Source organism: Mercenaria mercenaria, chromosome 5, assembly GCF_021730395.1.
Source record: "Mercenaria mercenaria strain notata chromosome 5, MADL_Memer_1, whole genome shotgun sequence".
Lineage (NCBI taxonomy): Eukaryota > Metazoa > Mollusca > Bivalvia > Venerida > Veneridae > Mercenaria > Mercenaria mercenaria.
This window is the reverse complement of record NC_069365.1, coordinates 55,777,280-55,804,418: the sequence shown is the minus strand read 5'-3', so window position 1 is coordinate 55,804,418 and position 27,139 is coordinate 55,777,280. Positions and strand designations below refer to the sequence as shown.

The following is a 27,139-nucleotide window of genomic DNA, read 5'->3' as shown; positions in this document are numbered from 1 at the left end:
ACTAGCTGTGTTTAAAGTGTTGGTTGTCCTATTGCTTAAATATGCTTCCAACATGTTATGCCGTCGAACGTCTGAACTTATGACCGGCACAAAATAAATATTCTCAATTAGATTAAGAATTAACAAAATCGGCGGATGAACAGAAGTATATTCTCACTTGACAGTGAGTGTAATCAAAACTCATCTCTTGCACAGACATTACATCCCTTGTTATTTCGAAATACTATCAATTATAGTTATCGTAGAGAAGAACGGAAGTGCATACACTTGAAATATCCGACACTCCGTATGTCACTTAGTTTCTGCACAGTAACATTGCGTTAATTTATGTATCTGTTTTAACAACGTACGATAGTTTTGTTAATTAAATGTTACACGATACTTTACTCTTTTAAATGCACATTAAATTTCATTGTAAGTTAAGTAACCAATATAACTTTTGAGGTCGACTGACTCTTCTTTTAAATGATCCAAACATCACCGATAAAATGTAATATAAACTTTAACGTTTTACATTGTATTAATAGTTTATAAAGCATACTTTTAGAACGATATAAGTAGTATCATAGGCCGAATGGTATTTATCTTATTATACCTCGCATGAATACCCAATGCAAAATTTTGAATTATACATCATATCTCCCAGTGATTTAATGTTTCATGAGCAAAATCGTTATATTGGTTTACTGTACGTGATATTATCAGTTATTTCATATTACATTTGCAACAGCGCTATTTTGTATTTTTTGCACATTAGATATTATTTTTCATATGTCCCGTAGGGCGATAGGATACTTTTACACTGGGTTACAGACTGCATAGATCAAAGGTGACGAGGCGCTTATAAATTATGGGATTAAACCCCTTTTAATTGTTGGAACCCCCTGTTAAAAAGTTTGAAAACAATTTTTGTCAAATTTTGAATTGATACTGTGACCTTTGGACAGCACGTAAGAAAATGAGTGCTCACACTTATATGTTTCTTTCGAATGTTACTGCTTTCGGTTTCGATATTGACGCAAAACTGAAATACGTGTATAGATACAAAAATGATAAACGGTGTCTCGGCTAAACCAATTAAATTGATTGAAAAAGAGTCTTACAGCAAATTTCGCCACAATTTCGGAGTTTTCTTTAGTCACGTCTATTGCTGTCTTGGCGATTTTATTAGGTATTAATAGACTAAGTTTATTTCAATAAATCATGAAACGTTTTAGTTATTATGCTGATTGTCCAGTAAGTGCTTTGACCTTTATATGTTTTCGAAATAATAAAATAAATATTGCATTCGTGAGAATATTTATATAGATTGGTAATATTTTTATATCCATTCTTTTTTGATTTTGTACATAACTTTTTCCTTTCTTACCCACCAAACTGTTACCGCAATCACCCGTTTTATGTACTTCATGAAATTAAAATAAACTTTTTGTGGATAATAAAGCAAATCCGTCTGCTATGTTTTTCCATTATATTTTGTTTTTGTGTTTGACCTACTTTGAGGCGTGTGGCTTCGTCTGTATGCTGCAAAATGTTTCAAGGGAGTCCGCTCTACCTTTTAATGTTTGCTTGCTCTCAAATAACTACGACCATACTTGAATATTCAATGGCATATTCTATTTTGTTGTTTGAAAAGTATTTTCGACAATAACGAACAGTTTCCATGTTCACGCTATAATCCATATGCTGGCGTCGATTAATGTTTCGCTACTGTCAATATTTTTACAAATACATCTTTATAGCTTAACAAAGGAATAAGTTCATGTTATAATGCATCATTTTTACGGATAACACTAGATACGGTTCTACCATAATGATAAGTCTTGGGAGTCGTTTACTGAATAGCACAATGGCAACGGAATTCACGACTGAACTACAATTCAATAATATATATCTGTTTTCAGACATATAAACACAACTTGCACAACATGCAAGCTGTTGCAAAGGACATAACAGAAATACATAACGCATTCAAATCGAACTATATTTATTAATTATCTACGTTAAAAGAAACTGTATGTTGAATATATATATTATGTATGACATGACAAACAAAAACAATGCAAGCGTTTAAATTGGTATGTTCACATGGTCGATTTCTTTCTCTTTTAGTTCACAACTGAATTGACAGAGGTATAGATTATCTTTCTCAAGCATGTATCTATCTTTCATTTATTCAATTTTTACATCAATGAAGTGATATTTCTAACTCATTTTATACTTTTTCTATATTTTAACATAAACATCAGTTTACATCAACTGTCATGTGATTCCATGATTTTGTATTACGGAAATAATTTATGGCATTCAGCATTCAGTAAGACATCTGGAAATTCATGTCAAGGTATGAAGTGTAAGTCAAAATATTTGAAAATAGAAAATGTACTAATGTGCCAATAACACTACAAAAATATTCTATAACTTGTAACTGCAGGACATGACGACAAGCAAATAAATCAAAGCACTGAAAGTACAGAAAGACTGGCTACCACAAAACACTGAATGAAAACTGTGTGGGAAAGATGTTTGGGTTTTCCATATCAAACTAAGGCGAGTATAGGGTATTGTTGTGATGAGCCATCTTGATTAACTTGTGAAGGTAGTGTAAGGATATTACAGACTATAGATGGTAAAACAAATACATTGTGTTTGTTTCAATAGCGATGTATTTGCTTAATAGTGATACAAACGGCACATAATTCTCACTTGGGAATCTGAAACCACAAAGATTAAAATCTTACAAAAAAGTCCGAGAACGTAATCCAATCAAACCCGATAGGATAACGACCGAAATTCATTGTTTGTTTAAGAAACCTAGTTTATCAAATGTAAACAATGGTGTACTCTCGATATATTAGAATTAAAAAAGTCAACTATGGTTTACGGACGTGAAGCTATATTTACGAGTTTACGAACATGAACCCCTGTTTACGACCGTGAGCCTAGGTTTATGATCGATCGTGGACGTGACATGTATGGAAATTGTCCAATAGTAACATGAACCCAGCTTCAAAGTCGAAAAGCTAGGATTTAAGATGGATAAACTAGGTTTTTCGAAAGTAAAAGCATGTAAACCTATTTTTTCGAGCAAAAACATAGGATTAATTCGTAAACTATAGTTCACGCTTGTAAGAGTGTAGATTCACGTTGTACACACAAGTTAAAGTTCAATCGAGAAACCTAGTTTATCGGACGTAAACATGGGTTCAAGAGAGTAAACTATAGTTTACGCCCGTTATCCTGTATGTTAACTCGAAAATTTATGTTAGTATTCGATAATCCTAGTTTTTTTTTACCAAGAATATAAAAGTTATTGGATAATTTGATTCCCGAGAACCATTGTTTACGGATGTGAACCTATGTTTACGAACATGAACTTGGGTTTACGAGCGTGAACCATAGTTTACGAACGTGAACCTAGGTTTACGTTTAATAGACTGCGCGGATGCGCAGGCTGATCTGGATTGATGCTGGTCACAAAGGCATTATGTTGGTTTTCTCATGGCGCGGCTCATATGTTCACGTTCGTAAACTATGGTTTGCACTCGTGAACCCTGGTTTACTCTCGTAAACATAGGTTCATGCTCGTGAACTAAGAATAACGACCAAAATTTAAAATTCAATTGAAAATCCTAGTTAAAACCTGGGTTCACGGGCGTGTTTTCACTCGAAAATATGGGTAAGTATAAGTAAAACCTGGTTTTACGTTCCAAAAACCTAGCTTATCGATTGTTTATCCTAGTTTTTTTTCGACCGTGAACCGGGGTTCAAGTTATTATTGGACAATTGGCCTGCCATAACCGTTTATATATGTTTCTAAAGAAGCGATAATAAACATTGAGGGACATAATTAAGAAATAATTTATAGCAAAACGATGCTTTATCACTATCTATTTATACACGAAGGGCGGTTATACGCCAGGTGTAATAATTTCACGAGGGCGCAGCACGAGTGAATTATTTCGAACGAAGTATAACCGCACGAGTGTATAGATAGTGTTAAAGCATCGTTTTGCTATTAATTATTTCGATTCTAATTTGAATTTTATTGTAAAATATTAGATCAAATATGACAGAACTGTTTCTTCGCGCATGCATGGCGCCAACTGTTAGGTCGTCACGCTCTTTGTTTATGCACTCCAGGACCGGAAGTGGTAATACAACTTGCGAAAGACTTCATTTTAGGCGCAAAAGATGGCGAATTATTATGCAAAGCGAACTACCAACTTAATATATATGTGAATTAATCAAGACAGTTGTACAATGTGACATTCCGTTTTATACATGCTTTTAAGTAAAACATTTTATCAAATTTGAAAGCACTATTTCTTGATGTATACATGGCGCTAAACATCAGGTCAACGTGACGTCAACATTATATCTTTGTCATGATTGAAGCATTGTTAGTCATATTAGATTATCAGATAAAATATAAAATTAACAAACACAACATCTATACTTTGATATGCAATCCCCCCCATACACACACACATCATGTATGAATGTATGAACACTGATCAGATTGGGCGATTTTTGGCTCGAACCCCGCTACAAACCGTACTGTTAATGATTATTGTCTATAGTAGTCATGTTCCTTCCCTAATACGATTGTTAGGAAAATTGACATACTCGTAATAATGTACTCTTTTTTTTTGAAGAGTATTCAATTCCTACCATGAGATTACTTTAACTAATTTTTCAGGAGGGCGGATGTATAAGCCCTGTTAGGACCAAATTTTGTTCATTATATTTCTTTTTTCAAGTAAGATAAACTCTTTGTTTTTCAAGACTTATTATCATTGATATATTGTACAAAAGCGGAAATGTTTTATTTGATTAGCCATTTCTTGCTGCTTAAAATGAATTTAACCTGAAGGGTGAATGATTAGACATCTTTAAAAATACTTACATATGTATTTAAATTTGTAAAAGTTCTTGATTTTGCATTTATTCTTTAGTTTACAAAGTTTGGAAGAAATGTAGTTAGGTAGGTCTTACTTCTGCCCTATTGTTCTTTATGACGGCAGAGAATAAGGCCATAATTTTTAAGAGTTGGAGCTTAATTTCTGTCCGATTAAATCCTTTTACTCGAGGATCCCCAGAAAAATTGTTATTGACGATTTTATTTTGAGTTTTATAATTGTTACGCAATACTTTGAGGTTTCATTTAGCAAAAATATTTGGTAAAATGAATTCAGTTTCAAATTTGTCTCTGTTTCAGCTGGAGGAAAAAAACAAAATTTATACAAAAAAAAAAAAAAAAAAAAAAAAACGGCACGGTAAAAGTCGTCTTCAGGACTGTATCAAGTTAATGCATTTGTTAAACATTACCAATATAGGTCCACTATCTTAATATTACCTGAAATACAGTTGAAAACGTGTGTTTAAACAAAACTCGCTTACATCTACTCCCCCACCCTTTAAGTAAATTGGTGACAAAGCACTTTTTACATTTTATCTCTCAGTATTCGCCTAAATATTTCAAAGGAATTTAGTGTAAAAATAGCATAAAACAAGTAATAGAAAGAGCATTGAAACTCGAGGGTAAACGATTTGTACGAGGGGGCGTAGCCCCCGAGTATAAATCGTTTACCCGAGAGTTTTAATGTTCTTTCTGTTTTGTATCATAGCCATCCATATATGGTAATTATAGGCGTTCCACATTGCCATATACAGCAGTTCAGTGAGTACCTAAAATCCTTGCTTTATGAAATGTGTAAAGCCAAGGTAAAATAAACCAATGCTAGAGCAGAAAATCAATAAAATACACGTCGCTGTCTACTGTTCCAGACACGCTGGCATACTTTCGTATCCAACAGTGCGGTAACTATAACGTGCGGGTATTAAATACCTGCACACTTTTAGTTACCGCACCCTGTAGTCAGAGTATACGAATTACCTGCACCAAATTTGTTAAGAAAAAACACCAAGCTATGATACAAACAAACAAACTGCTCTTAAATCAAATAATATTATAGTTTCTTTTGTTAAGAATCTATTCTTTCAGATCATTTGCTATAGGTACTACGGGACGTAATCGTTGCGTGGAATTGCCACAGTAACGTGAGAAGAAACAAATGACCACATTCTACGTGCTGTATACCTAAACAGCGTAAATGCTATATTTTGCTACCGAAATAATGTTTACATTTAAAACTTAAGCCCTAAATATAAGACCTGACATAACTCATATCGCTATAAGTTCATTTTAATTGATATTTCATATTTCTTATTTTCCATGTTATGTCAGGTTGTCGAATAATGCGCAGTATAACTCATATCGACAATTGTTTCTCGGAACCAGCGTTTGTTTACTTAGCTATTTATAGACGGAGTCATAATCTATAACGAAGCAGTCAACAATTTTGAGTTACGAAAAAGTTCCATTCATACGGACATTTCATTCATAGAGGCGAATTAATTTACCATCATTATGTAAAATTTTCTAACTGTTGAAACAGGTAAGTTAAACAATCTTTATACAACTCTTTGGCAAAACTGATAAACGTGGCGGACTATTTGAATTGCGCATGAAATTATATTTTGTGTTATCAGTCTCAGCACCTGTTGAACTTTGTGGAAACTCGATATATGGTTATAATAGTCTGGCGAATATCGCCAGCCTAATTACATACTTTGATAAAAGATTTCACAGTAATCTTGATTGCGCCTGCCTTAAAATGAGACGTTCAGATACATATCTTCATAAAAGTAGTACAATGCACGTCATTTGCTTTAAAGTAAACGAACTTAACTAATAATAATAATTTATAAAATAATTAAATATGTTTATAGCCTTGGACACTGGAGCATAAAAATCCGGGAACTGAACTCTTACTATATAATAACACAAATACTGGATGGACAATTCCCTGATACGACAAAAACAAAACTAAATTCCGGCTTTTTTAACCATTAGTCTTGCCCAATGCTTCTGATAATATGAAAATATAGCCAGACAAGTAATACTAAACATAGCCCATTCTATTAAAAGAGTACTTTGATGAATTACACTGAGTCTCCCAGAACCACACTTTGTAGGACCTTAATTGTTTCCAGGTCACATGGGAAGAATAGGATCCTAGTCGTCGCAGATGTAAAGAATGGGATCTCATTTGTCACACAACACAGTCACATATTTCACATTTCCTGTGAACTGTGTAATCGAAAAAGTTTTGTGATGTGATTAGAATTCGCATTCTTCACATTTCGACATTAGTGTGTCATTTTACCTCTGTGCATCTCTTTTTTCACATATTGATTGGATATGAGCTCCGAAATATATTTAATGGGAAGGTCACATGCTATATAAGATTCGTTTCCATAGAAACAGATCCGTCAAAGAGCGTTTATGTTTAATGACTTGCGAAACCTTTAAGGGGGTCTCTGCGGTTGCGCAGTTGGTATCGTGATCGAATTTGTATTTATTAGGCGCTGCCGCCATAGTGGTGAGGGTCGTGCCAAAATGAATTCTTATTTATGTTCACTATGGAATATAATATGTGTATTGATTTCGTGTCTTGGAAAAATAAAAAAGTTATATAGTACATTTTACAGTGGCAGCAGTAGCAACAGCTTAGCTGTTCATACTACTAGTCCCTTAGCTCTGACAAAAATTAAGCGAACAAAATGCAACGGCGATACTACACAAACATGGACTCGAGCATATTTGGCCAGGGGTCATGGAGACGATGAGGCGGTGGAGAGACGGACAAACGTCGGCAAACAAAAATGATTTTATATCTGCCCTACAAGTGTGAAAAAAATTATCTTCGAAAATATGGTTCTACAACCCCTCTTCCAATTTCATGCAGTTCAGTTTAGTTTCAAGTTTTTATATTGACTTAAGAACAAGCTCTCACATCAATAAACAAATAGATCTAGGTCAGAAACAAATGTTACATTTTACACTGACCGGCCACTATCTAGCCTGAAACAATTGCCTTCTTTTTACTCCTTTTCCTCAACTAACCTGGCATTCCTTTTTAAAAGGATTTTTATCTATAATTAAATCCATATAAAATTGACATTTTAAACATCGGACTTGTTATCAGTTGTACAAATTTCGTCATCGATTTTGTATTTATAAGATGTCCAATTCCATCTGTTACAGATAAACAATTGCATATGAAGTGTATCATTATATTCATTAAATTGTTCTTATCAGTTTCTGTTCTCCAAGAAACTATTATACAATTTGAATATAAATCGATTTAATTGATGGCTGTGTAGTCATAGCGATATTGCATGGTGCTGTGGTTCGTTAAGTGAGTGCCAATGGCCCAGCACCTCTGTCTTCAACTCTCTGGGTTTCTTTCGGGGTTACCTCACCCTTAGTTCCGAGTTAAAACCCTATCCTGGGAACACAGGAGCTATTTGTCCCATAGCTGGGGATCTGTTCATAGGCATCAGGGCGTGTCCACACACCGGTGGGCCTGGCATGCCACATGTCTGGGGGCAGACCTCCTCCGAGTCCCCTGCAGTTCTGCCTGAGGCCGCAAGGTGCTCAGTTACCGTGTGGTGCCAACTCGGAGGCACTGCAAAAGGGCTTGTCTGCAGAGAGGCTATGTACTGGCAGGGAAGACTTACGCGCTCGGCTCCTTTTTCACCAGAAGGCTAGCCAGCGGTGGAGGCTGAAAGCGGAAGGAGACAAGCACACAACACACAGCACACCACACTTGACGCATCAGCAGACCAATTACCACACAATCGATTTAATGTCTTGCGAAACACGTGTGATATTTTAATGGCGCATTGTTGCCGGGTATAAGAATGCACTTCATGAAAGAAAATGTGATATATTCACAGAATGGATGTAAATAAACGATCAGATGATAGATAGAATGTTGAAGCAGTAATTTGCAGTTACTTCTACAGAAAACAGTAGGGATTTGATATCGAGTCTCTGCAAAAGACATAGTTGCAATTAGACAAAAATATTGATACTTCGAAATCAATAGTTCTTTTTTTCTAGTCTTGAACTAACTTTGATATAATGGCGGTGAGACGATAGTTCAATACAATTTCCTAGGTTTGGAGCAACTTTTTGCTGTGGAATGTCGGTCTGTTTTAAAAATGCTTTCTTGAATGACATTATTTTTTATAAAGAAGCCAAAACAGAAATAATCATTTCCTTGTTGAAAATAAAGACGATAAAATATTGACAGAATTTCTAAACGTATTAATGAAAATCAATTTGGTTTTAAGTGCCTGAACATAACATGCTGCACAAAAGTGTCAAAAGATGTCACAAACGTCATGGACCATTTTTCTGTGAAAAAATATTTCTGTCAACTGTTTGTGTTCTATCATGCTTTTCATTTAGATTTTTTGTTGTAATTGGATTTAACGTCACCGACTTTCAGGTGATGCCAGTAGTTGACACTGTTAAATAACAAGATATTCCAAACCGTGTCTTTATTATGATTACAAAGTGACCTTCAACAGAATAGTCATTACCTTCACAGGCATATTGCTTGCAAAATATATTTGTTTCTTTGTTTCTGCATCATTGTGATTGGGCCATTCTCCAGATCTGCAGGCAGACGTGACTACTGCATTTAACAATACTTAACGCTATCTAGCTAATATGCTTAATATATATGTTTGCTTAAATGGTAGATACTATTTTTTTGCATGCCAGGCGTGATTTTCCCGTGTTTTTGGTCGGTGCTGGAAAAGTTCATCTCACACCCAGGAGTGTACAGCTCACGTGCTGTAATTTTTGAATGAATGCGTACATTCATACGCTACTGTAAGAAAATAGTGATTTTAGAAGAAAAGCATTCCCTTTATTCCATTTTTTCAATTAACAGAAGAATATTGTATGCAAGAAAAAAGCTGCAGATGGGAATATCTGGCTGTCGGGCAACTGTTTTACGGTAACTTGACAGATCCTCGTTACCCTACCGTCTAAGCAGTTACCCTCGAACCAGGGATTTCCATCCGCACCTTCAACCAGTGAAAGATTCTTAAAATCCGTATGAGTTGTAGTTAAATAAAATTAACAGTTTGGATACAACTGCATCATGTTCGGATTTGCATTTCTTTATATGTTATTATAATATCCATACCAAGAGATAAATTTAATCAAGCCTTTTAATTTGCATCATTTAGGAATAAACCTCCGGCAATAAATATATACGTGATAAATATTATCGTATTATATTTCTACCAATACACTTCTTCATCAGGGCTATCGCAATTATAATCTGTGAAAATTATCGAAATACACTTTTGTGACAAGGTATTACAAAGCCTGATTTTCATTGGAATGTTGTTTACAAACTTCAGAAGATTTTCGGTTTTTACAATTTTCATCTTTTTGTAATATTAAAATCCGTTTTATTAAAAAACGGCAATGACCAGATCGTTCTGTGACACACCACATGTTTGGTGTTCAACCATTGTACAGTTGGACGCTACGTTTTTTCTGTTAGCTTATATCTGACGGAGAAGTAGACGACTCCATGATAGGCAATTTTCGAATATATTTTATGTATATTTTCATGATGAATCCACCCACTAATTCATTGTGGTTTGGTATGAGGTGGCTGTTCTTTGAACTAGATCTTCGTCCTTTTTGTCTGTACTTTAAACGACATAGTGTCTTTAATATAACACTGTTAGGTTTTAAACGGTATGTACATGTACTACATAATTTGGCTAAAACTGATTTTTCTTTAAAATTGTTTGGTAATATTATTAACATTTGAACATGATTTTCTTGTCCTATACTATCTAAAAATACTCAATTAAACAAAATACATGTCTGAGTGGGCTACATTGGCAATAACACTTTTCTTACCTTCTTGACTAATACACCACGGGTAATTCGTACTTAACAGCTGTTAAATATAAAGCTTCAAAGTTAAGGCAGTTAACCTCCGGTACCCCGTTACAAATGCTTTAAAATTTTGAATTGAATAATTAGAAGGGAAAAAACATGTGTTTACATAACATATATTCTGTCCGTAACTAGTTTTCAAAGCCTTACGAAGTAATGTAGCAATAATTTCCTGATATCTAAAAATTGTGTATGCCGTACGATCTGGAGGTATTTTGCCTTTAACAAGATCCCTTATAAATGATTTCTTGATGTTTTTCTATTAGTTTTCAGTTATTGTTTGTAGCATAGAATAACGTTGTCGTTTTCAGTAGTTTTCGTGACGTTTGATGAAACAAATATTGAAAAAACAATGCCTATTTGAACAGTTTCTTACATACGTATCTCAGTAGCCTGGCTCCCTGGCTGCATGGTTATTATTTTATATAAATACTGCAAGCAAAATAAAAAATATCTTAAGCCACTAAAATAGCACAATTTTATCTGATGGCTGAACCATACATGTTCGGAGCCAGGGGCAATAAAAAATGTCAATGTAGAAACAACCTGTTGGAGTTACTTCCCTCCTAATGAATGAACAAATTATATGTAAATAAGAACAAACAGTCTAGTATCTCGGTAAAGCTTTCAAAATATGTAACAGTGTTCGTAAATAGACTTTCATGAATTCTTGACCACGTTCAAATTTAACACTAGATAGTTATACACAGATAGTTATGGACAGCACTGGTAATACGCCGGAATTATGCTCTCACCACTAAAATGTCTTTTGATGAGGAGTACACCTTGTTTCTTCTTTTTGTTGTTTTATTGATGGTTCCAGATAAAGCAAGCTTGACAATTTCCAAACATGAAATGTAGAGGTCCAATAACCAACCAAAACAGAGGAACACTTTCTTACATGGATACAATGATAACAAAACACATAATCTAACAAAGCCGACAGCGCTTTATTCAAGCAGATTTTTAATTATAAGTCTGCGAAGTCAGCATATATACATAAACTTGAAAATTTCTGTTCTGTAAAAATCGACTCTTAGTATTCTGTTTTTTAATTTAAGTTTTATCAGTAAGAATAATTATTACGTTTTTTTATGTTCAACGCTGTTTTTGAACTGTTTGCTATATCAATTAATTCAAAAATATTTTTTCATTTTACGATTCTAACTTTAGTTCGATGCTTCAAAATACAACGATAACATGGGCCTCATCCATGAAAAATTCCGCTTAGCTCAATATGGAGAGGGGTCCTCCATGGCCGAGTGGTTAAGCTCGCTGACATCAAATCACTTGCCCCTCACCGATGTGGGTTCGAGCCTCATTCGGGGCGTTCAACTCTTCATGTGAGCAAGCCATCTAACTGGCTTACGGAATGTTGGTGGTTCTACCCAGGAGCCCGCTTGTGATGAAATAATGTACGGAATTGCACCTGGGGTCTTCCTCCACCGTTAATGCTGGAAAGTCGCCATATGAGGTATAATTGTGTCAGTGTGTCATTAAACAAAAAAACAACAATAATAATTTGGAGAGTATACATCACGGATCACTGTTCGTGAATTTGATCTTCGGGTGGGTGACAATTTGTTGAAAGACATTTTGTCCGAACTCATCAAACTTCCACATCTGATTCATGTGAAGAAGTTGGTTGTTACTTGCGGAGAACAGGATAGTAATGGTACAGAATTCAGGAACACTGGTTAGGTAATTGAACTACCCGCCGTTACGAGACTGAAATGCTGCTAAAAAAGGCACTGAACACAAAACAAACTAATCCTTTAGATTGCCTATATACAAGTACATCTGCCTAAGGCTTTAATTTAATAGAAACTAAACAAATGATAAAAATGACGAATAAATGAACAAGACTCGATACTCCATTACACATCAGCCGACGTGAAAAATAGAAACTGAAATATTGTTTCGATATTTTAGAAGTGTATGGTAATATTGAGATTCTTGAATTACATCATTCGTATTACAGGAAGAATAAGAGCTTGTCCAACTTCGTGACAATATACAGTTATGTGCGCGTTGTGATGATATACATAGCTGCTTTCGTCATGACAAAATTAGTCTTTCCCTTGCGTATTATGAGGGAAATTGTGCATCAAATAAAGGAACACCAATACACGCACATGAAACGTTCTGGGAGATTTTACCTAGATGTGAATCATAAAGTCTATACACGTTTAGACAAATCTAGGCTAAGATCAAAGTAATGAATGGACAAATATGTCTATAGTCTCATTTATTTGTCATTATTTTGTCTTTTTGAGTATGTCATAGAGTCTTCTCGCTTAATGAAAAAATATATATCTGTCTCAAGGGTGGGTTGTAGTTATGGAATATAATCATTTGAAACAAAACATTATTTCGTCCTTCAGCAAAGTGTGACATGCCTTCACATTATTTTGGTTCTGTGATGTGTATATCGTTATCTATCAGTGCAGACGTGTAAATTCGTTAAAAAAGGGTCGGCTAGTAACAGACTGAGAATAAATACTACTTTTCAGAAAATACAATATCTTCTTGCATACCGGACGAGGTTTTCTGGTGTTTTCACCGGTGCTGGAAAAGTCCAATTTACAATTAGGTGTAAAATGGCCCTCGTGCTGTAAATAACGTATAGCGAATGACATCGACATGGACGTCTTATGCAGGAACGTGTATTTTATTATATAATACGAGATATAAATCAAATACCTTGATAGTTCCCTTTTGTTCCTTTAAGTATATTTTTTTTATTCGAAAAAGGTTATTTTATATAATCTTAACGTTTCGATGAAACTTAAAAAATCGAAACGTTGTTATTTGTCTTTGGAACGACATGACGTCATGGCGTCATTTTTGTTTACGGACGTTGACTTGAATTCGCCTCTGTAAGAAAAGAGTGCTATAAAAAGACATTCGTTTGATATTGATTTATTATTATTTGTTGAATTATAGCACGCAAGAAAAGATCCTTCCACTGACTGTACGTGCGAATAGGATTATCTGGAATTTAGGGTAACTCGGTAGCGCCTCGTTACCGATAACGATAGATGACAATTTGACAACATATGTCATCTTAGTCCTTGAATAAAATGATATCGGTTTTAAATCTGAATCACGTTTGTTACTCTCCTTTATTTCATATTATCTATAGTGTGTAGAAATACTTTAAAGATGGAATAAGTTTTGTTCGTTCCCATCACGATGCAATACTTTGGATAAAGCTAGATAAGAATTTTTTCTCCATTGAATCAGATATATTTATCGGTGGTGTCTACATATGGTGCGAAGACTCGCCGGCATATCAAGTTGTCAATAAAATTTTATTTGAAATATTAGAATCTGATGTATATGATTTTATGACCAAAGGCACGGTGTTGTTAGCAGGAGATTTCAACTCCAGGGTCGGAACAAAGGATGACTTTATTTGTTTTGATAGAGAAAATGAGACAACTGATAATTCTAATTACGTTACTGATAATATCTGTAGAAGAACTTCTTTTGATAAAATTACAAACAGCCATGGTTTGCAATTGTTAGATCTATGTAAATCAACTGAACTGAGCATCCGTCATAGATTATTTGTAAGCACGAGAATGTGATTTTGACTATATATCGTCTTTTGAAATTTTACTGTTAACAGAATTTTCTGATCATACTCCTTTATTGTTCATGTTGAAAACATACACTTTGAATAATAATGTTAATACAAATATTACAGAAAGTGTATTTATCCGATGGGATGATGAAAAGTGTAATCAGTTTAGAACAAAAATTGTCTCAATGTTACCTGATTTTAATGCATTGCTGGATCAAAAAGACAACTTGAGTAAAGAAAATGTTAACAGGTGTACTGATAATTTTGTATATTTAGTGACTAGCGCTGCAAATGATTTATTTACTAAATCTTACAAACAGTTTCACAAACTTCTTTCAATGTTAAATCTGTTATCAAGAATGCAGAATGGTTTGAAAAAAAAAAAGACTGTATAAAAATTGTATTCACAAGAAGAGGCGAAAGTACTATGTTAAGAAAATGAACGATATTGAGAATCTTACAAAGAAACGACCAAAAGACTTTTGGAAATTCTTTTCAAGTGCAAGGAGTAAAAGGGAGACAATGTTAGTATAGAGCAGTTTTATAATTATTTCAAAAATCTGTCTGAGGAAATAGGTGCCACAACTAACGATGACGCTGAATCATTCTGTGAAAGGGATGTTGAATTAGATTATCCTATTTTCCAAGAACTAAACTCTGATATTATTTTGGAAGTAGTCCAGAAGTGCATAAGGTCATTAAAGCGAAACAAAGCATGTGGTGCAGATAGTTTACTAAACGAATATTTTATGCACACATATGTCAAGCGATATATTGAGTGCGCACATTGTTGACTTATTCAATATGATCTTTAGAAGTGGCCATTTCCCAAATGAATGAATGGAAGGTATAATTATACCTCTTTACAAAAAGGGAGACCAAAACGATGTGAACAATTATCGCGGGATAACGCTGATTGTCTTGCAAAACATTTTACATCTGTAATAAATGCAAGGTTGTCGAGCTGGAGTGAAAAGTACAGTATTATTTCTAACGCTCAGTTTGGATTTCGGAAAGGCCTGTCTACAGTGGACGCGATATTTGTGCTGCATTCCTTGATTGAGCATTATCTTAACAATGGCAAACGATTATACTGTGGTCTAATTGATATGAAAAAATGTTTTGATTCAGTGTATAGAAACGCTCTTTGGCACAAAATGTACAATGATTATCTTGGTATAAACGGTAGAATGTTAAATATTGTTAGAGCGATGTATGAACAGGTCAAATGCAAAGTGAGACATTGTCAAAATTACTCGGACTTTACAGACTTTATAGAGATCTCGGTCGGTTTGAAGTAAGGTGAGATTTGCTCGCCTCTTTTATACTCCCTGTTCGTCGAGGACCTTGAGCTGTACTTGGAGAACCGTCCGAACAGTGGCTTAACACTCAAAGATATCACTCTTATCCTGTTGTTGTATGCCGATGACATGGCATTATTGGAAGAAACACCAGCTGACTTAAAACATAGTTTTGACATGATTAAGTTGTATTGTGATAAATGGGGCTTAATTGTTAACAATGAAAAGACAAAAATTATGGTGTTCAAAAGAAGGGGTCAGTTAAAGAGAGATGAACAATGGACTTATGACGAAAAATCTCTTAAAATAGTGACAGAATATAATTACCTAGGTGTAGTATTCATTGCAACAGGGTCATTCAATTATAATCAAATAATGTTGTCTGGCAAAGCATTAAAGGCAATGAATGTGTTGTTAAATAAAATTAAGAATTTTAGTTTCTCATTGAAAGCATATTGTCAACTATTTGATGCTTTTGTGTCGTCGATTTTATCATATGCAAGCGAAGTTTGGGGGAACAGCAAATCTAAAGAACTAGAAAGAATTCACTTAAGGTTTATTAGGTGTAAAACTGTCTACTAGTAACGCAGGTGCTTATGGTGAACTTGGGCGTTACCCATTGTATATAAACAGATATGTTGAAGTGTTGAAATTTTGGTTTCATGTATTAGAATCCAAAAATTGCATATTAAAACAGTGTATGATGTGTCCTTAGTGGATCGTACAAATGGTAGAACAAATTGGGCACGTGGTGTAAAACTCTTAATGCACAGATATGGTTTTGGATATGTGTGGGAAAATTCCAAATGCGTTAATGACAAGACGTTCATACCTATGTTCAAACACAAACTTATTGACTGTTACTTACAAGAATGGCACGAAAACCAACAAACAAATAAGTGTTTGACAGTGTACAAAGTTTTAAAACAAGAGTTAAAGTATGAACAAAATCTTGATATAACAAAACATAGTACTGGTAGACGTTTATTTACACAATTAAGAATATCTGCGCATAGACTTAGAGTAGACGCTGCAAGATATGGAAGAAATAGACTTGAACGTAATGAACGTTGGTGTCAGGTATGTCAGAAAAATATCATCGAAGATGAATATCATTTTGTCATAGAGTGTGATAGATACAAAGAATTAAGAAAAGAATATATTTCGAAGTATTATGTGAAAAAACCCTAACATGTTTAAATTCATTGAATTACTGGATTTTGAAAAACGTAAAATAGTACGCAATTTGTGTAATTATTTATGTAAAGCTTTTGAAGATCGTAAAACTGTACTTAATGTTCAAGTATAGTATTGTGTAAGATAATTATACGTCTTAATATAGTTATTCATTGTATAATTGTATGTGTTTACGTGATCATGTGTTATGTAAAATTGTATATGGATGGTTTAAGTCTGAACAAAAAACTATGTGTTCTTTCATGTTCTGTTCTTAAACATAAGTAGACGTACCAAGTGAACTCTTAAACTTAAGTAGACATACCAAGTGAACTCAAAATGTCATTATGATAAGCGGCATTCATCTGGAAACATGATGCGAGTGCAGGAGCCATATTTGTCAAGCCGCGTGATAGCAGACAGGTTGTGGAACACTAATTTCTTACATAGGATGGTAATAGAGACATATATTACAACTGGATTTTGTTATCATTTCATAGTAGAATAAAATGATAGAGAATAGCGTATTTGGTGGGGATTAAATCAGACTTCATAAAAGTTGAAATAACTGGTTATACAATAGTGTAATAAAGAAAATATATGACCCCGTCTTTTATCTTCATGCCCTGTCTGTTTAAATATAGTTGTTCCAAACGAAGTAAGGGTATGCATTCTAAGATGGATGTGGTTAACTGATAACATAATAAACATATATAAAATTTGTGGAACATGTAAGCGTATTACAAACATATTTGAATAAATTTTGCCAACTTACACAAAATGGCAGACATTTCGCGCCAAAACGCCGATGGATAAAGCATTTTGCAGAATGATATTTATCCAGAATAACGTGGACCTTTAGAATAACTCAACAAGAAAAGAAGATAACTATTACGTGATCCACATCTTTCGTAATAAACTTTTCCTTGATTTCTCTTTAGATATATGGCTGAATATTAGATATCATAAATAAGCCCAAAGAGCAGAACTTTGAGGATGATAATGTAAACTTTTTAAAAAATTTAAATTCCTGTTAAGTTTTCAAATTATCGTCACGATTAACGATTGTGATAGGGTATTTTCAATTATTAATTACAGTCATTTTGGCTCAATTGTTTTATTTTTTTAAATTTTGACACCATTTGCAAATGGATTGTTTTTCAGTTTATCAAACTATTTCCATGCAAATATTTTGTAAAATGTCTTAGAAAATGGTGACACAATGAAGACAATAGCTTTTGGCCAAAAAATTGTTATCAATGAAGATATTTTGAAAACTGAACAATACCCTACTCCCACCTTTGGAACAATTAAACTTTAAACGGTGTATATAGTTCACATCTTGATTTTACCAAAAACAGCAGCAATTGACGACAAATCCCTCTACGCACAAGATGGATCAAGCCGTAAATAAATAAATAAAACCAGGTCTTCTAATATATACTAGACAATTAGTACACCAAATATTAGCAGTGCTGTTACACTCATAGTGTGGGGCTTGAAACCCGTGGCAAGTGTTGTAGTGTCGTTGAAATTTCTTTTCTTGAGTTAAAAATAATTTACAATTATTATATAAGATAAATATCAGACACTAATTGTGTATATTTGTTTCAGGGAATATGCAAAATGGATGCCTTTAATAAAGCATGTGAATAAAAAGTATGATTTTCAGGAGAATTATGTGAAATATGTAAAACACTTATTATAATAAGTTATTATGTGATGTGAAATAAGTATCAATTAATGATGATTATTAATAAACTATAAAGATATAAAAATAAGAATAAAGCATGTGAATAAAAAGTATGATTTTCAGGAGAATTATGCGAAATATGTAGAACACTTATTATAATAAGTTATTATGTGATGTGAAATAAGTATCAATTAATGATGATTATTAAACAACTATTAAGATATAAAAATAAGTATATTTATTAATCATATTATTTATCAACACTATTTCCGTGCAAAATATTGTAAAATGTCTAAAAATCGAATGGTGACAATACGGAAATAATACTTTTATTATTATTAAGTATTGTAGAAACTCTCTCTATTTTAAATTTTAATATTCCAAATGCTAAGTGTTATCTGTGTGTATGGTACATGTAGTACAGTTAAATGAACGTGTCATACATGACAGTTACTCCAGTGCTATTATTTACGAATGTATGAATCATTTTATGTTTAAATAAAATATTCATTTTGTTTTCAATTTTGAATGTAATGTGGTTTAATTCCAAGCCGTGATACAACAATAACACGGACTGTCAAATGACACCATGTAAACTCACATATGTCAAGGAGGATAGTTTTATAGAATCACTAGACTTGACAGTGCTTACGTTTTATCTTTAGGGTATCCTTTGCATGAAAACAACAAAAATATTACTAACAGTAATAACACTCTGTGATTAAAGTAAGCAAAAGCATCTAAAACTGCCGGGTCGCGAAATTGCATAACAATCAAGGGAAACATAATAGATCAACGCATCATTTAAGATTATAAACGGACAAATTGTAAATCTTTATCTTTTTATTAGTAAATGTACTACAAGTACTTGTAACAGTTTTGTCTTACACAAACACTTCTCTGATATTTACATTTATCAAAGAAATTTAGTCGCCAGCTGATGGACATGAGAGGTTCAAATTAGCTACAAAGAAGAAACATTATACGCTGCCAGTAAATCCGACAGTCAGTACATTTGGTATATGCGAACTAATACAAAGTCCGCTAAAAGACGTCATTTCATTTTATAGACTTGCGTACTTTCTCTACATTAAACACTTAACATTCATGAACTGCTCATGCAAATATACCAAGAATGACATTTGTTTTAAGTTTCAATAAATTAAAGCAATGTTGTATTTCATTCAGTTAACGCAATATTGAAGATTTGTAAACACACAATTTTATTATGCTACTGTTTTACCTTGAATGACAACCCTGTTTCTCTGCTGTAGGACTGTAACGTTTTGAAATCAGATTAGTATTGTATTTGCGTTGTTTTGTAAAGAACATAACACTAGAGTGGTTTTAGCGCTTTTTATGGTTCTAATAGACCGCGGCAAATAAGCACATTTTGTTCTTCGATTCAGTGTTACATGTATCCTTTCCGGCCCTTTGGGATGAGAGAGTTCAACTTCAGTCGATGCTAATAGCGTAAGAGGTGTTGCACATTAAACACTCAGTCAGATCGAGTCAATTATTATTTTGATTGGTTGCATTCTTTGCTTCCAATGATCAACATTATGATAGTAATTTTATTGCATTGAGAGTTTCAGCAGACGAGAGCTAATCATACATTAACATGTCGTCTGACGCAGATAGCGATTTTATTATTTTGTGTTACATTACCGAATGACCATTAACACATATTCACATAAAAATGTCATTGAATATATTAGAAATGGATCAAAAATAATAAAAGGGTTACGATTTCGATAAAGTGTGCGTGTACGCGTAAGTGCATGAAAACCGTCTGTATAACAAATAGGCGACTGTTCATAATTCGGCGATAAATATGTAGGCTTTTGAATGATAAATTAGCCAATACATTAATAGTCAACTCGACGAACATAATTCGGTGTAACTTGAAAACGTTATATTGAATTGATTTTATTCATCAGTTTATCTTTATTATCATTTCGATTCCGTTTCATTTTCTGTCGAGCAGATCATACGTGGACACGTAAAACTAGTATTTCACTAGGATTTTCAGACAATCAAAGTCTGTTATGTTTTTTAACCAGCACATAAATAAAGTCATCAATCTACGGAATCCTGCTTGTGCCACTTTAATTCTCGCAATCAGAACAAGCTGCTCATATACTTAGGGCTAGGCGAATATCTGACTCGCAATTTCATTTAGGGTTCAAATGCGGTACGACGTTATTTCGGTAACTTGTGATTAAATGTAGCTTTAAATTTCACAGTGATTTTCAGATTAATTAAATTCTGTCAAGTTTCTTAACAGTACATTAATAAAGATAAATGGATCAACTTGTTTTTCTTGATGTCCTTTGGGAACCCTTTCTTGAATATTTTCACATTTTGTGCGTAAACATTTCTTTCAGGCTTTGCTAGAAAATCGCCATTTGTAGTTTAAATGCCTGACTATTTGTGACTGCTGTAAGGTTACGTGTCTGAAGAGACAAATGTTGTAAGAAATTTTGTAGGTTCAATATCAGTCTGATTAAAGAATATTCTAAAGACTAATGTCGATGGGAAACACAGAAAGGATTTAAACTATGTAATATGTATTCCGCCCCCCCCCCCCCCACAACCCTCCTTCATTATAGCAACAAGACTAACATGAGATGCCAAAGGTTAGTGATTAAAAATTATAATATATGAGAGTACAGTGACTGACGAGAGGTCTGATATCAAATATTTCTTTTATTTGTCAGAACTGACTTGTTATGTTGGGTTTTCCAGTTGGTTTTTTGAAAGAAGTCTAAAGCACAAAATGTTTAAAAACTCGGAAATCGTAAAAGTGAAATGCACATACTGTGATGTGCAGTGTCGATGGGGTTTAACTTGAAATATTAATCACAGGTTGTAGAGAATGTAAGTATATAATATACATGCATGTATATTCACTTATAACTGGTAGATGAATGTATTAAAAAGAGTTTGTTACCATGACAAACTATCAACTTGAGATTTTTCCCTCATAGTTTTTGTTATATTTACTGGAAGAGTAGCCATTGTTTTGCTACAGATGTTAAATAAAAATTAATTGAGAGATTATTTGTTATATGTTAGAAAACAGTCTGAATGCACACTGCAACTAGTAGAAATTGTTCAAAATGTTACTAGAGTATGCTACTAGAATTAGGTTTTGAGTCACGAACGTTGGTAGTGCTACTTGCACGGGTAAATGGTATTATTTTGTACAGAAAGTATGTTTTTTGGATTTTTTTTAAACAATGAAATATAAAGAAGGCTATGTGGCAGTCAAAACAATGAAGTTTATTTGTGTTGTGGCACGTGTAACTGGTGGTATATAATGTTATTGGCAGTCTGAGGTGATATGCGTATTTAATTTAAACGGTGTTACAGTTTGCCAGTGAAGGATATTCAAGTAAAAGTGATGGACATGTGTATTTAGGTGTTTTGTTGAGGACTCAAAACTGTTGACAGTGATTGTGTGTTGTTGTAGTTTTCTGTGCTAAGATGCCAGAAAAACCAAAAATGTGAATTATGTTATAGGTGCAAAGGATAAAATAAACCAATTAAATCCCGTGGCATGGTTTTGTAAGCATGGAAACACGTGATGGAAAGTACTGAAAGAAAGAAATTTCAACAGCATAATTTTTGTGCAATGACGCACGTGATAAATTTTTCTAAATAAAAAAGAAATAAATGATAAACTTTCTTAACTAATGTCACGTTTTCGTGATCTTGTTTGAAAGTAAATGTTATTTGATATATTTCTTGTGCAAAAAGTGCACGTGATCTTATTTGAAAAGAAAGAAATAGAAATATGTCAGTGCATGTGTTGATAACACATTTGTTATTGTGTCTTTCTCCTTTCTCTCTAACATTTTAAGAAAGCTCACAGTTTTCTTACTTCAAATACTTAATATGAGGGGAAAAAGAGGACACTTGAAATAGATTACTATTTATCTTGTTTAGCTTTTGATTATAGCAAAATACGTGCGGTCGCAAGGCTACGAAAAATATTCTATTCAAATGCTGAACAAAAATTTTGCATCGTACAATGTGTAAGCTTTAAAATGATTTGCCCACTCTTTGGCGAATATTGCATTCCTTTTCCTTGTAGCTTTAAAGTAGCTTTTGGTATATGAGTCATTGCAAAATACCTCTATAAAATACCAAAACACGGTGTGAAACGTCTGAAAAGCTTTTGAAATGACAAACAATTTTAAAAATCAGTAGTCGACATACGTTTGACAAGTATTTATGTAGAATTTATTTTTGAGCATCCGATATACATTTTTCAATCAACAGCACATGTCAAGAGAGTTAAGAAACCGTCAGAAAAAAAAAACAATCAATAGTATTGTAATAATTGTTAAAAATAGTAAGATATATCTTTAAGTATAATCTGAGTGAGCGGGACGGATATAACTTCAAGTAGTTTGTGACGCAATTATATCAGGATGCGTTGAGCAGATGCATTTAGTTGTAAATTTACTCCGAAAACAGTTGAAACATTGATACTTATGGCTAAAATAGTTGTGTGATGATAGATGCATACGTAAAATGTTTCATTGTGAATATGAAATAAACATGGATTTGTAATATTCATAAAATAGGAAATGTCAGAGTACATGTACTTCAAAACGGACTATAATGCTTCATATCGAATTATCCAGACGTTAGCAACTTGTTAGTTAAATAGTTATAAAGTTTTATATTTGGACATAACTACTTAAAATGATTACTATTTTGAACATACGTAGCAGTCTTGAAACATAAAAGAATATTTGAAAATGTCTCTAGATGACTACAGTGATTATAAAATAGCCAAAGGAATACAAGCTGCATATCCTCCTATTCTAATCCTAGTTGGCTTAACTGGAAATATTATATCAATTATTGTACTTGCACAACGAAAACATAGAAAGACGTCTACTGGCTTGTTGCTAATATGTCTTGCAGTAACCGACAGTGTTATACTTATATGTGTATTGTTGGTTGATTGGCTGAGCTACTTGTTTGAGTTAAGCTTTTCAAGTGTTTCGTGTAAACTACGCAATTTTATAACGTACTTTTTGCTACACCTATCACCTTGGATTTTAGTCATTGTTACGGTAGAACGTACTTGTTGTGTATTGTATCCTCAAAGAGTAAGACGTATTTTTACAAGGAGAAGGGTACTTATTTTGACAGTTGTTTGTATAATTTTCTTCGTTGGCTTAAACAGCCACCTACTGTATGGTTCTGAGCTAGTCTTCGACGAAATTGCCAACAAAACTAGCTGTCAGATAACCGACAAGCACATGGATTTCGTGTTCAAAATATGGCCATGGATTGATTTTGCTTTCGCATTTGCGATTCCGTTTTGTGTATTGCTTTGTGGCAATATTATTGTGTTGAAAAAGATCAAATCGAGTCACCACTTTAGGAAAAGGAGTGTCTTGAAATCGAAATACGAGAATCGCTCAAATGGGAGTGTATTTAGTCGCAGTGGAATAAGACGCACCCCGTACTTTACAACAATAGCTGTAATACTTAATATAACATTTATCGTGTTCGTTTCACCTTTTACTATATTTGCAATAGGCCAACCGTACTGGTTTCCACTTGACACTAAGACGCCGAAACGATATGCAAAGTTACTTCTAATAGGAACTCTTATGCAGATGCTTATGTATACAAACAATGCAATAAATTTCATACTTTACATTCTTTGTGGTTCAAAAGTTAGAAAAGACATTGTCAAGCTGTTATGCTGCAAACGGAGACGACTTCGGGCTTTCTCGGACAGTTTGTCAAGCAACACAACCACGAAATCTTCGTTCAGTGGAAGCAGAAGTTCTCATTCTTCTGCCACTTCTCAGAAATCAGATGCATTATAAATGTTTTAGTATGTGATGTTTAAAGTTGCCAGTCTAATAAAGCACAAGTCTGCTGACGTGATATTTTTATAAAAACTTAAGATAAATTAATCTCAACCGAAGTTACGCTATACTGACATTAACGTTTGGTATTATAAATGTCATTCATTTCGGTTGGCAAATATGTAAATAAAGACAGTCATTTGCTGTTGTGTCATATGTTTTAATATGTCATCGTTTTTATACAATCTTAATTTCTTAAAGTACGACAGCTATTATCAAATTTCTTTACTGTTTCATTGAAACGTTCAAAATACATTGTTCTTCTGTATATATTTTGTTTGGAATTTTCCATTTTTTTCAATGATAGCTTTGAAATAGTAAGCATGGTCCGTTTTGTCAATAGTTATGAGTAACATGAAATCAGGAAGATTTGTCGTCCCTAAAGTAGTATTCAATGCAGATGCTATGAAAGAAGAAAATGTAAACTGTGCATTATTTCATTTTGATCATCCTTGAATTTATGATACCAACTTTTTTGTGTTTATAGTTTTGTTTTGTAAATTGTAAAATGTAAACAAGACACACACTGCTATTCAGGATAAACATCAACGCGACATTTACCAAAACTAAATATTGATTCACTAACCTATATAGTTATTTTTTAATAATAAAAGGCATGATCATGTTGAATAAGATTTTGCTGAACAGGAATGAGTAAAAGTGTTATTATTCGGGATCAGTCATTTTACTTGAACGTCTCCGTTTCAGAACATATTAAAATGCTTGGAAAACGTACTAAAAAAATATACATAAATTCCCTCAGAGTTGTAAAAAAAGCCTTGTCAATGGATGATCACTCTTATGTACATGCATTCGGATCAGAAGTGTTCTAAATTTGCTGTGTTAAAGTATGTCTGAGATAGTTTTTGTATTCTATTTTTGCCTTCTAATATTAATACATGCTAAATAATGTTGTGTAGCATAATTATATGTCATTAAATGCAGCTATGAATAAAACAAGTTGTCAAGTGTTTTACAGTATTCATTTAACTGTCTGAAACACATCCTGACATCCTGAATAGACAAGTTGATAACTTCCACTTTGTTATTTCTTCAACTGAAGCACACTTCCTTTTAATCTTTGGAAATCAGCTAAGCATTTTAGTTTTAAGAGAAAAAATGAACTCAGCTGTAAAGTGTAAACTCATTGCAAAAAATATTTCCATTTTATGAATAGGTCTCTTTTCAATATTTTATCATAAACAATTCTGATATTTAATCCATCTGAATGGTCAACATGCCAGTGTAATGTCAAAGAAGTCTGACCCGAAGTAAACGGGATTGTTTCTTCCTTATAGAATAAAAACAACACATTTTCTTAATCTGACTTTCAGTCGAATTTTCGAAACTTGTTATTTGTAAGAAAACTTTGGTTATTTCATGTCCAGGAGCATTGTCACATAATATCCTGTATTATGTAACGTCGTGTTCCGAAGAGGCAGGACGTCTCAGAGCAACAAAAATAGCATATCACCGGCGTTGTCGGGGACTAATTATGCAAAAGAACTTAATGATAATTTATTCTAGTACAGGATTTTCATTTTATATTAGCAGATGTTCCATACATTTAATGGTTTTAGAATGTTTCATAGATTACAAGGTATTCATTTCTTTGTCTTGTATTGTTTTGAATTCATTGGATTCATGTACAATGGTATGTTTTAATGTTGAATATGTCAAACTGCCTCGCTGACTTAAGATATTAAAATTGAATAAGGTCCTTTTGGAGAATAGAATATTCAACCGAGCTACAAACTAGCAGACTCTGTATCATGAGGGGTGATAAATTATGCACCACCATTTACGCCATCTAGTATTGGCGCAAGCGGGATTAATTTATACAGTAACTACGGTGTTCCGTTTGGACAATCGTGACATTATATCTAATACTAAACCGCGATGCACGATGGTACGATGAAGAAAACGCGATGGCACGATGATGAAACAACGATGGTGCGATGGTGAAAACGCGATGGCACGATGATGAAATCGCGATGGTGCGATGGTACAATAGTGAAATGTAGATGTAATATCGCGTTTTCATCATCGTACCGTCGCGTTTTCACCATCGCACAATCGTGCCATCGCGTTTTCATCATCGTACCATCGTGCCATCGCGTTTTCACCATCGTACCATCGCGTTTTCGCCAACGTGCCATCGCGTTATCATCATTGTTCCATCGTGGTTTCACCATCGTACCTTCGCGTTTTCACCATCGTACCCTCGCGTTTTCATCATCGTGCCATCGCGTTATCATCATCGTACCATCGTGGTTTCACCATCGTACCATCGGGTTTTCACCATCGTAACATCGCGTTTTCATCATCGTGCCATCGCGTTATCATCATCGTACCATCGTGGTTTCACCATCGTACCATCGCGTTTTCATCATCGTACCATCGCCTTCTGCTTAGAAATGCGTAGTCCCGTACACTTGTATTTTTGTCAACAATAGATGAATGTATCTCAATGTATTTTGTGAGAAGAAATTTACCATTTAGATTCTGCTGTTTTGCAAAATGTTTTACAAAATGTTCAGTGCTCAGTTCATTAAAACTGTAAACTTTTCAAGGCCACGTCCTTTGTATTTTATGTATGCATGAAAGTAAACAAAAAGCTTGGTGTAATAG

The 27,139-nt window shown here is 33.7% G+C and overlaps 1 protein-coding gene across 1 annotated transcript; it reads left to right on the top strand.

Annotated features, from left to right (window-relative positions):
• The first annotated feature begins 23,045 nt into the window (after positions 1-23,045).
• LOC123557292 (gastrin-releasing peptide receptor-like) lies at positions 23,046-25,481 on the top strand. The gene has a single exon (XM_045348698.2). It carries the CDS (start codon positions 23,378-23,380, stop codon positions 24,464-24,466), a length of 1,089 nt encoding a protein of 362 aa, XP_045204633.2. The 5' UTR covers positions 23,046-23,377; the 3' UTR covers positions 24,467-25,481.
• Positions 25,482-27,139: the final 1,658 nt, after the last annotated feature.